At 45.9% G+C, this 12,620-nt stretch overlaps 1 protein-coding gene across 2 annotated transcripts in view; it reads left to right on the top strand.

Moving 5' to 3' along the window:
• FAM135B (family with sequence similarity 135 member B) overlaps positions 1-12,620 on the top strand; it is a 369,078-nt gene that overhangs the window by 349,113 nt on the left and 7,345 nt on the right. For both annotated transcript variants that reach the window (XM_019528199.1, XM_019528198.1), the window contains exons 13-15: positions 725-2,801; positions 4,979-5,145; positions 7,084-7,175. In XM_019528199.1, the coding sequence (XP_019383744.1) occupies positions 725-2,801; positions 4,979-5,145; positions 7,084-7,175 (2,336 nt within the window). The remainder of the gene's footprint in view (positions 1-724; positions 2,802-4,978; positions 5,146-7,083; positions 7,176-12,620) is intronic.

Raw genomic sequence — 12,620 nt, 5'->3', positions numbered from 1 at the left:
GAGTGGTATCAGCACTGACCCCAGAGAAAACAGCGGTGCTAGTTTTAGACCATCAATGTAACTAAATTGCATGATTTTTGGAGATGCCAAGCACACACAGCTCCAACACACATTAAGGGGGGACCCTCTCAAGCCCACCCTGGCCACCCTCTTGCACACAGCAAAAACCCAGAGGCATCAATGAGGCAAGGCCAAGTTTTTCTTTAGCATGTGTTCTCAAGCACAGTGTACAGCAACAGTTCCCAAACTCTGAAAGGTTGTGCACCACTAATTTAAAATGATATAAGTTTAGGTACCACCAGCAATTTTTTCAGTTCAACCTTAAGTACCACCAGCAAATTTTTGTCAAATAAAGTAATTATAATAAATCTTGATGCCTTCTGGTTGGATGCATACTGCTGGTGGTACCCATATTGGGAAACCGCTGCCATAGAGTGAGATCTTGAGAGCAACTTGGTTGCTAGGACATCATCACGTTTGGGTCTGGAGTGCATGTCTGGGAGCAAATGGCTACAATGTACTAGAAACATCCAATATTAGACATGCCCTCATTGTTTAGTGGTGTAACTCTTGACCAACACAATTAATGCTTGAAGAATATTTATTGGGGTGTGTATGTAAGTAGTAAACATGGGTGTTTTGAGCTCTTGTGTAGCCATGAATCCATATTGTATTGGGGTGCTTTGGTATATCCTTATCAACACTATCTTTTTTTTCCTTTCAGGGGAGAGTTTGGGCATGTACCCAGCGTTTGAGGGTCCTGCTTTGGACAGCACACAAATGGACTTAATAAATAACAAGGGGGCTCTCACTTCAGATGATAACATTGCATCACCAAAGGGGAAATTCAGGAGACAGCCTCTACTAATACACACGGATAAGATCAATGGGAATCCCACTTGCATCTATAGTGATACTGAAGCTTCTGCTTTTGCAGCTGAAGGCTTGACCCAGCACTCGTTATCTCAGGTATATACAGTGAACAAAGAAGGCCAAAGGAAAACTGATGTGTCCCAGGAAAACCTGTTTGTTTCTTGTGAGGCAGCAGTTTCTAACTTGGGGCCAGCAGAAGACTGTAAGGCATCAGTGGATGCATCATTAGCAGCTGATAGACTTGCAACAAGCGTTATGCACATGGTACCTAGCAATAAGGAATCCCGTAAAAGCGAACCCGTATTCATTATTAGTGCTCAGTATGAGAACGGGGCATGTGGAACTGATGACTTGTTAGGTGAGGCTGAATTAAGTAAAACAGCTACGTCTAAGGATGGTGATGATGCTCTCACTTCAGATGAGCTTGCACTAAATCGACTAAACAGCCTTAGAAAACCAGGGGATCCAGAAAGCAAGACTCTGTTGCCCGCTTTGAAAGCGCTCCCCATTGGTACTTTTGAAGTGAAGCCGTTTCCAAAGGAGCAAAGAGCTGAGGAAAGTGAGGAGTTTACCCTGAGTTCTGGAGCTATAAAGAGGTCCTCATCCATAATCTCGGATTCTGGCATTGAGAGCGAGCCGAGTTCGGTGGCCTGGTCCGATGCCCGTAGCAGGGCTTTGGACCTGCCCAGCGACCGCGAGATTCTGCACCAGCTGGTCCGGAGGCATGCCATACACAGGAACTCACTGGAGGGAGGCCACACAGAAAGCAATACGAGCTTGCCCAGTGGGATTCAGGCATCGCTGACCTCAATTAGCTCCTTGCCATTTGAGGAAGAAGAGAGGGAGGTAGAACTGACCAAGCTGACCAAATCGGTTTCAGCTCCCCAGATCAGTAGTCCAGAGGAGTCCATCGATGACAAGGATTTATCCAGAAATGATGAAGCAGCCTTGGAGGTGGTGGAGGGGAACTTGCAAAGCTACTTGCAAGTAGAATACAGAAGAACCGACTTAATGGGGGGCTTTGTTGACTCTCAAAATTCAACCCAAAGTGAGCGGTTGGACCCGGGCCCTGCCTCAGGAGAGCATCCTAATGCCACTGTCAAGCAGGGCATCTGCAGCACTGAGTTACTGGGGGAAGATGAAGATAAGGAAATGTTCACCAAAAGAGACTGTAGTTTGGGATATGCAGAACAACCCGTTAATGTAACGGAGCACCCAGATGATAGCACTGAATGCCCATTGGTGCAGAGAAAAGGCAAGCGCGGCTTGAAAACACCAAGCACCTGCAGCTACTTGGACACAAATGTAGTTGCAGCTGATGCATATAGCAAGCACCCAAATGAGACACTTCAGTCTGTGCCTGAGGGTTTGAAAATAGGTCAAGACTTTTATTCTATTGCTGGTATATCAGATGTGGAGAATTTCTCCCACTGCGTGAGCCAGGTGCCAGACTTCTGCTACACTCTTCCAGCTTCTGTGGAGGCATCAGCCAGACTTGATTCAACGAGAGGAGAGTGCAGCAGTGAAGGCTTGGCGCCCTGTGAGGAAATGCAGGATTTACAAGAAATCACACTCGGTGATGCACCTCCATTCGTCGACCCTGCTTCAGGGCCCTCTCAGAGCAAGTATCCTCAGGATCCAGATGAGAGGGAGCACAAACTTGTGGCTAACAGCACTGGGTTTCATCCTGTGGCTACAGAGGGCTTAGCCCTGGAGAGCAGAAAGGCTGGCGATGTGGTTAACCTGTCTGTGTCTTGCACTGCCACATGTCTTCCCTTTTCCTCTGTGCTCAAAGAGACTCCAGCTACGGCTGGCTTCTCTTCAAAGCAGGCTGTGTTCCCGATCACGCGCCAGCCCTTGGGCTCTTTCGGAGTTGTCTCTTTTCATTCAGATGACGTGGATGAAGAGGCCAATGAAAGGATGCTGAAGTAAGAGCATGTAATTACTGCCTTTATTAGTGTTGTGATAATGCCTGGAGGGTCGAACAAGAGTTGAGGTTTCCAGTCTGCTAGTCTCTGTGCAGCCGTCCCTGTTCTGGAGGCATTAAAGTAGAGAGAATCTAAATGGACAAAATCAGGGGAATGAAACTAGACTATAGCTCCCCTTTTACAGACAGAGAATTGAGACAGACACTGAGGTCCAGGTCCTTAAAGATGAAAGGGCACCCAACTCCCATGGGGCTCGGTTGGAAAGGGTTCGTGCAGGGAGTCTGTCAGAGCTGGGAGCTGAACCCCCGTCTCTTGACTCTCAGTGCAATGTCTTAGCATTTCCTTCCTTCCCTTCTGCCTCCTCTCCAATATCCTGCACTGACTTGCTCACTAACAGCATATTACAGGATCTGACGTACTATAAATGCTTCTGTTACTTTTGTCTTTGCTTCAACACTGGGAGAATATGGAGACATAGGCAATTATCTTAAACTAATTAGGTGGGTAAAATGATGGATGTTTAAATTCTTCGCAAACTTCTATAATCCCGAGTGGCAGCATACAGCAGGGGTTATGACTGAATACTTCCTCGGTTGATGCCCGTCGCTTCTGCCGTCTGCTGTTCTAGCCAAGATACGGTTGGTAGGCTCCAGGCCCAAATTGAACAAAGCACTTACATTTGTCCTTGAAGTTAAGTGTGCGCTTAATTCCTCCGCTGTTCGACACAGCTCTTCACTTGCTCGTGTGCTTTGCTAAATCCGAGGCTTTAATGCCCGAAGATGATGACACGGGTTGTGACATCGTCCTTATTAATGTATTGGTTGGAGGCATAACTGGGAACTTTGGTGCCCTGGGTGGAGAGTGAGTGTTGAGCACAGGAGAGTTTTACCAGAGCCTGAAAGACCCCAGCTGCTGTTGCAGCAAAGGCTCCCGTTATACCGGGGGATGCTGTCACAATGGCTCACCACACATGAGTGGCACTTGCTGCTGCCCAGACTCTCCAGAGGGCAGCCTTTTTGGCCCCCCATCTAAATTGGCAGTCAGAGCTAGTGTCCCACTTGCCCACCCCTAGTTTGGGAACTGATATTGGTAAGCAGTTATGTAGCTAATAGTCTACTCAAAGCAAAAGGATGGTTTATATGAGTAACTGCTCACCGGTGAGATAGCTACAGTCTGGCCGCAAGATTTGGGGTAAACTATTCTCACTTAGTTCATGGAGATCAGAGACCGAACTCCACACTGAGGCATTTCCGTGAGTGGAGGGTGCCTCTTACTGAGCCAGCAGGCAACAGGCATTTATAAACTTGGGTTGCCTCTACTGGCGCATAAATCATTAATTGAAGTGTCAGACCTTAAACGTCACGATGGAAACTGTTAGACCAAATCTGCAGGCAACGAACTGGTTCTTAACTTAGCTGCTAAGTGTCCATATAAAATTGAACATCTCCAAAACATCTACATCAGGATCTGGGGGAACACCTATTCACCAGAGCGCCCCAAGGGATGGCAAGGACCAATGGTCACAAACTCCTCCAAGGCCATTTTAGGCTGGATATAAGGAAAAACTTCTTTACTGTCCAAGCTCCCAAGGCCTGAAACAGACTGCCACCGGAGGTGGTGCAAGCACCTACTCCAGACACTTTTAAGAAAGTTTGGATGCTTATCTTGCTGGGATCCTTTGACCCTAGCTGACTCCCTGCCTCTGGGGCAGGGGGCTGGACCCGATGATCTTATGAGTTCCCTTCCAGCCCTAACGTCTATGAAATAACTACATTCAACTTTACATTAACTTGTTTTAAGGTCTGGGGGAGAGGGCAGTGTCCTCTCTTTCCCCTTAATTTTGCTTAGATTTCTTTGCTAACGTATCTCTAATGTGTCCATCTGGATGTCAAACATTTCTTGGTGCTTAGCAGGTGAGGTGGTATGGGGGAAAGTGTTGTCTCCCTGGATACAACCCAACCCCTTTTGGAACCGATATAGATACGTGTACCAAGCCCTCCATCATCTCTCTCACTTCCCTCAGAGTTATCTTAACTTAGAAGATGCAGTATATGGAGCTTTACCTTCAAAGCTGCAAATGGCATTTTTTTTTCCAATGCTGTCCTGCTCATTCCTAGTTTAAAGGTTTATTGTTGAACACCCAGTTCCTACTTGTGATTAATTAGTGTATTCTCCAGTTTTTATCAGGCCAAAGAAAAATTTAAAAAAGAAATGAAGATTGAAGGATTTCTGTACAGTGACTTATCTGTACTAGCTTCTGATATCCCATATTTTCCACCAGAGGAAGAGGAAGAAAATTTGGAAGATGGAATTCACCTGGTTGTCTGTGTCCATGGACTGGATGGTAAGACTGAACACAAAGGCTGTACAGAAACGCAGCAAAGGTGTTGTTCAGATGGGGGAAAAATGTCATAAGGCTAGATTTCCAATTACGTTAAGATATCATAGCTTCATAGGAATAATTTATGCTAGCTCATGGTCCGGCCTATAATATAACATTTAATCTACTGTAGCTAGAAAGGGTTGGTGCAGAAATTTTGAGTATTTAGTGTATCAAGACTTGTTAGAAAAGGGAGAGCGTTCATAAAATCAGACCTTTAAAAATCCCTTTCTGCCTGATAAAAATGCCCACAACCTCCTTACCATTTAAACACATAAGAATGACCAATTACTGGGTCAGACCCGTAGGTCCATGTTGCCCAGTATTGTGTGGCACACGGTGGCAGATAGGTGCTGAAGGGGAGAGTGAACTGAGTCTGATCAGGGTTTTCCCTGCTTTCTCTCTCTCACTTGCAGCCTCCAGCATTTAAAGTCTAAGAAGACCTTATTCAGAGGCTGTGCCCCTCACTGCCCCGCTCAACAGCTACTCATGCCCCTTTCCTCCAAGAATTTGTCCAGTGTGTTTTTTAATTTGGCTCAACTTTTTGAGTCAGACAAATCTGGTGGCAAGGAGTTCTGTGCTTTAATTAAACACGGTGCGAAAAAGGACGTCCTTTCGTTAGTTTTAAACTTACTACCAACTAATTTCATTTTGTGACCCCTAGCTCTTGAACTGAGAGAGGCAGTAAATAGTAAATCCCTATTTACTTTCTCTCCACTATTTCGTATTTTGTAAGCCCTTATCACATCCCTCCTCAAGCATCTCATTTCTAAACTGAATAGGCCTAGTGTAGTCTCTCCTGTTGGAGCTCCTCCATACCACTGATCATCCTTGTTGCTCTCCCCTGTATCTTCTCTCATCCTCCTATATCCTTTTTGAGGTTTGAGGACCAGAACTAGGCACAGTATTCAAGTGGTGGTTGTACTGAGGATTTATAAAGGGGCACGGTACTTTCAGATTTGTTTCCAGGTTTTGCTAGGTGAGGAATTGATTGTCACACTGAAAGAAAATTCATTTTTAAGGATGCTGTAAAAATGTTATCTCAAAAAATGTCATCGGGAGAGAAGGTGATTGGCTTTTGAGGAAATGGGAGTGAGGAGTAGTACTGAGAGTAGCACACAGAGCCAGGCTGCAGGTTTTTTTGTGTTTTTTTTTTCCAAATAAGTGTTGTTTAATTGGAAAATGCCAATCAACTGAAAGTGAAACTGTTTGCAGGAATGTACCGTTTTGGATAGAAATGGTTTCTTAGTTCTAGGATGCTGATCAAATATAGAAGGGTGGGGGTGTTGGGGACAGGGAGAATGAAACCTGGTGCTTGGAGCAGAGAAGCAGGTGACCTGGAGTGAGATCAGGGACTTGAGGTTGTGTTTCTCACCTCGTAGGTTAAGAGCTGTCCTAGGAAAAGGCACCTTCTCATTTTGGAGATCTTGCTAATTTTTTTGTGAGCTAGGAAAGCTTTTTTTAAAGCCTGCCGTTAATAGTATATATATCAAGGGAAGGTGTGTTTGAGCTGGATTATACCTTTAGGCATAATTCTGTATTGTAGCGCATAGAGAGATCTCCCCCAGAGGTACAGTGCACTGGGAGACCGTAGAGCAGATAGACCACCCCAATGTACCCCTGTGTTTGGTTTGGGAGAGCAAGACAAAGTCAATGTACTCCTGAAAAGGCTACAGCCTGGTCACCTTAATCTCTTCTGGCTAGATAGAAGGTGGGAGGACAGAGCCTCTATCTGTTGCCCTGATGGGGAAAGCATCTGGCATGGTGCCCATATGCACGCTGCAACACTTGGACTGAAAACCTGAGTGGTCTGCATTGCATCTGCTGGATGCATGGATGGTAATCTCTTTTATTTGGCTCAGCATGAAATGAAAAGTTTTATGAAGTTCTCTGTGTTCCTAGGTAACAGTGCGGATCTGCGACTCGTAAAGACTTTTATAGAACTGGGACTCCCCGGTGGAAAACTGGACTTCCTGATGTCTGAAAGAAACCAGGTAGAATACGACCCATTTGTGCCCTGCAACCCTTTTCCCTCTCCTCCTCTCTGGAAGCCACTGAAATGAAAGTCTCAAGGGATGGTTTATCAGAAAAAGGCCATAGTAGTAGAGTAGCATTGAGGTGATGCTGTTGTAATGGTGCAGGAAATATGTGACAGGCAATATTTCTTGTAGGTGATATCTCTTATCAAATCAACTGTGTGGTCTGGATAGACACAGGCAAACATTCAGGTACCCATAGTATTCTTAAAATCATAGAAAATCAAAGTTGGAAGGGACCTCAGGAGGTCACATCTAGTGCAACCCCCTGCTCAAAGCAGGACCAGCCCCAACTAGAATATCCCAGGCGAAGCTTTGTCTACCCAGGTCTTAAAAGCCTTCAAGGATGGAGACTCCACAGCCTTTCTTGGTAATCTGTTCCAGTGCTTCACCACCCTCTTCTTGAGAGGTTTTTCCTAATATCTAATCTAAACTTCCCTTGCTGCAACTTGAGACCATCACTCCTTGTTCTGTCTTCTGCCCCCACTGAGAACAGTCCAGCTCCATCCTCTTTCGAACCCCTCTTCAGGGAGTTGAAGGCTGCTATTAAATCCCCTCTGTCTTCTCTTCTACAGACTAAATAAGCCCAGCTCCCTCCGCCTCCCCTCACAAGGCATGTGCCCCAGCTGCCTGACCATTTTTGCTGCCCTCCGCTGGACTCTCTCCAATTTGTCCACATCCTTCCTGTAGTGGGGTACCCAAAACTGGATACAGGACTCCAGATGTGGCCTCCCCAGTGCCAAATAGAGGGGGGGAAAGACGAATAAAGTGGATCTCTTCCTGTGATATATCTTGTGTTAGTTCCTGTGAGAAACCTGAGGAATGGTAATGTGGTCCTCAAAATCCTGTCTATGGCTACCTCAACTATGCAGTTGGTCCAATAAAAAATATCACGCACAAGAATTCTTGCCTCTTACGTAGTAGCAGGGGACATTTCAGTGTCAATCGGGTCTCATGACACCCCATGGACAGATGTTGTAATTGCACCTACTGTTTGGGGCAGGTGGCTTTGTCCCCATTCCTTGCTACAGAGTGGGTGCTCCTACATGTTCGTTAACGCGCCTTAGATACTGCTCATTTAGTTCAATACTTTCTTAATAAAGTACTAACAAAATGCACAGTACCTAGAGTTACTGCACAGTAGTGCAGCTGCATGGTTATTTAGTGTTACTTACTAGGCAATAGCCTACTGCGCAGCATTAAGTTAGTAGCTCAGTTCTTGCTGCAACACATTCCTATACAGTGTTATTCGGCAAATATGCAGTAAGCATCTTATGCAGACATGTCCAGTGAAATCTGGGGTAAATTACTCCATAGTAAATGTTCTGTGTGTCTGCACCCTTCAAGAGAAATCCCATTAGGAGTTTTCTGCAGGGTCCTGCACAAGAATCTTGATTTAACTCTGATTCAGGGCAATGAAAATATTTCTCATTGAAGAATCTGGTACTCCGGGCCTAATCCTAATGCCATTGAATATGACTGTGAACTAAGAAATGATGTCAGTGACCATCAGATCAAGACCTTGGGGAAAAGACACTGTTACAAGTATCATGGTCATTGCATGCACAATGGCTTCATAAATCTATTGTCTGATGTGCAGCATTACTCAGAACAGAAGGAAAGGAATGTACCTAATAATGTCAATTGTAAATGCTTAAGGCGGTGCAGTGCATCCATTACTGGGGAAAGGGAGAGGGTTGGTATTCTTGGGTTCGTTTGGTGTTTCTTCTGTTTAGTGGAGAGTGATTAATTTCCTTGAATGATAAAGAAGGAAGTTTAATGTCTCTGTAATGCAAAGCACTAACAATTCACGTTGTGCCTGTGGTGTAATATAGAGTGACACATTTATTTAGTATATAGAACGCATAATGCATATTTATTCACAGATTCAAGATTTCCAGTGCCAGTCCAAAACATTAACTTGCTTTAATGACAGTACTGGGACAAAGGGATAGCATTTTCTGTTTCTTTGTATGGAAGATTTCTTTTCCAGAGGGAAGGCAGCTGTTGAATGGCCTGAACTCTTGCTGCCCTCAAGTGATATCAGTAGATGTCCTGTATTTAGAACAAATGCAAAATTATATTAACAAGGAGAATGCCTTGCATTACAACCAAAGGCCTGATAGGGTTTTACAAGCATGAAAGAAGTCAACCTTACCTTTACCTCCGTTATCTAGAGCAGGGGTGTCCATCTCATCTGTCCCCAAAGGCTGGATGAAGACTGTGGAGCGGTCTACAGGCTAGATCAGACCCACAGACCGGCCCCATCCCTGGAACCAGCGTGCAAGGTTGGTCTAGCACAGGCTGCTCATACAGCATGTGCCTCAAACCAACCCTGTGTGCTACATGCAATATGTGCTTGCTAAGGCCTGGGGCTTATATGCAGAGCCTGAACTGCATGAGGTGCCTATTCTGGCAAGGCCGGTGTGGGCCCAATCCAGACAAGCCTAGAACCGGTGAGAAGGGCTGGTTCGGTGGGGTGCTGCATACAGTGTGTAAACTGGATCCAGCCCCATGCACCACATGCAGCATGCACTGGTTCTTGTCCAGGGTCACACTGCGTGCATACTGGACTAGTGCAGTGTCCTGGCTCTGGTCTTCAGGGATGGTTGATGCACCTAACCCAGCCCCAGAGTGTGTGCCAGACTGGCTGCGTGCACCCAATGCGGGGTCAGGGCAAGCACGTGCCACATGCCATTGCAGGATCAGTCCAAGACTCACAAGCTGAATCCTGCCTATGGACCACATCTCTGACACTGCTGATCAAGAGTGTGGTGAGCTGTTGTCCTCATTTTATGTTGTGGAAAATTAGAGCATGGAGAAGAACAGCCACTTGGCTGAGGTCTTAGCAGCCCCCCTGTAGAGCTGGGTCCTGAATTCATGGATCCCACTCCTGTGCCTATAGCTTCCATATTGTCTTGACCCCCTGCACTGAGAGAGTGATATTGTGGCCATGCCAGATCTGCAGTGCGGGCTGCCAAACTACATGTTGCATTCCCGGGGAAAAAAAAAATGTAAATCTGTTCCATTTGGAAAATCATTTGTTAGACATTTGACACAATGCATCTGACTGAAAACAGTCTCTGAAATGATACTGAGGCATGAAAAACAGACAGGTGAGCTATGCCTCTGTATGCTGTTTGTCTGTGATTTACACTTGGGATGGTATTTGTTTTCCAGTTTTAAATAGCCTACAAGATTCAAGATAATGAGCTCAGGAAAAAAATCATTAATTATATTGATGCAGGCAGGAGGGTAGTGGACTGCTTTTAGTTTATGAGAACATTTATTTTAAGGCAGTATAGTAAATTGGATATGCTCGTGTTTTCTTTTGCAAGGGCTGCAATTAGCAAGATGAATTTTGTCACAAAAGCATTAATTACTAAATATGTTTTCCCTGAATGTGTGTGACAACATTTGATGATTGTTTCCCTAGAATCTCATTAGTTTTGAATTTGATTTAGAGTCCTGTTGGTTCGCCAAATGACACAGTTCTAAAAAAAGGAGGATCACTTGCAGTCCTATAGACTTGGCAGTTTATTATTTATTTCATTGCATTGCGAGTGGCAGTATTGTCATGAGTCATAAATAATGTAGAACCTCTGCTACAGCCTATCATCTTACTGATTAACTGTCAGATACCAAATAAAAATTTATGATAACAGCGCAATCATCCTGTAATAACTTTGTTAGAGCCCACAGTAATGGTGCACCAGTTTATAGTGCTATAACCCCGTTCTCATTAAAAAACTGGGGGACTGTGGTGTCGACACCTACACAGTCAAACTGGCTGGAGGGCCGCACCCAGAGAGTGGTGGTGGATGGGTCATTTTTGACCTGGAGGGATGTGGGCAGTGGGGTCCCCCAGGGCTTGGTCCTTGGGTCCGCACTGTTCAACATCTTCATCAGCGACTTGGACGAGGGGGTAAAAAGCACCCTGTTCAAATTTGCTGATGACACTAAGATGTGGGGGGATGTGGGCACGCTAGAAGGGAGCAATAGGCTACAATCAGACTTAGACTGGTTACAGGGGTGGGCCGATGAGAATAGGATAGAATTCAACACAGACAAGTGCAAGGTGCTGCACCTGGGGAGGAAGAACCAGCAGCAGACCTAGAGGCTGGGGAACTCCCTTCTCGTCAGTGCAGAGGCAGAAAAGGATCTTGGAGTCACCATTGATGCCAAGATGAACATGGGTCGGCAGTGTGGGGACACAGTTAGGAAAGCCAACCGCGCCTTGTCGTGCATCCAGAGATAAATCACGAGCAGGTCCAAGGAGGTGATCCTCCCCCTCTATGTGGCACTGGTCAGGCCGCAGCTGGAGTACTGTGTCCAGTTCTGGGTGCCGCACTTCAAGAGGGATGTGGACAACATGGAGAGGGTCCAGAGGAGGCCACTCGCATGATCAGGGGGCAGCAGGGCAGACCCTATGAGGAGAGGCTACGGGACCTGAATCTGTTCAGCCTCCACAAGAGAAGGCTGAGGGGGATCTAGTGACCTGTTACAAACTAGTCAGAGGGGATCAGGAGGCACTGGGGAAGTCCCTGTTCCCCTGAGCACTACCAGGAGTGATTAGAAATAACAGTCACAAGCTGGCAAGAGGGTAGATTCAGACTAGACATCAGGAGGCGCGACTTCACTGTCAGGGTGGCTAGGATCTGGAACCAACTTCCAAGCGAAGTGGTGCTGGCTTCTACCCTGGGGGTCTTTAAGAAGAGGCTTGACAATCACCTTGCTGGGGTCGTTTGACCCCAGTACTCTTTCCTGCCATGGCAGGGGGTCAGACTTGATGATCTGCTCAGGTCTCTTCCGACCCTACTAACTATGAAACCTATTCTGTCCTAATAATGAACTACATCCTACATGCCCACATTTCTTTTCCTGTATATGTGAGTGGGCTGAAATTCAGTGTTGCCAAGCATTACAGTTTCCACTGATATCAAGCCAGGCCACTTTAGGAACCTCATATTCATAGTGGTGGCCCAAGCAACGTGAGCTTAGTGTGTGGTTCTGCTACATTAGTAACTTTGTGACTAAGAAGGGCGTTTTCTCATTCAGCAAAATACTGTCTGTCAAGCCTCATGTACATCAAGGTGGGAGGCTGCAATCATTTTGTTTGCCTGTTCCTGCAAACCCTGCAGTGGCAGTATGTTTTAGAGATTATAAGCTGGTTTCACCTCCTCCGTGTGCATTATCAACAAACCTGTGAGGCTCCGACCAGTATATATTTTTGACATACCAGAAGCATTTGGACACCTCAAGTGCCATCAAGGGAGAACCTCATGCTATGCACCTTCATCAGTATTGGTGTTGCATGAGAAGCAGAAGCCCTATGAGGAAAGGCTGAGGAACCTGGACCTTTTCAGCCTCCACAAGAGAAGGCTGAGGGGGGATCTTGTGGCT

The sequence above is a fragment of the Gavialis gangeticus genome, unplaced genomic scaffold, assembly GCF_001723915.1.
Source record: "Gavialis gangeticus isolate Ggan-Ray unplaced genomic scaffold, GavGan_comp1, whole genome shotgun sequence".
In the NCBI taxonomy this organism is placed as follows: domain Eukaryota; kingdom Metazoa; phylum Chordata; order Crocodylia; family Gavialidae; genus Gavialis; species Gavialis gangeticus.
The sequence above is the reverse complement of the archived record's forward strand: the minus strand, read 5'-3'. Positions and strand labels throughout refer to the sequence as shown.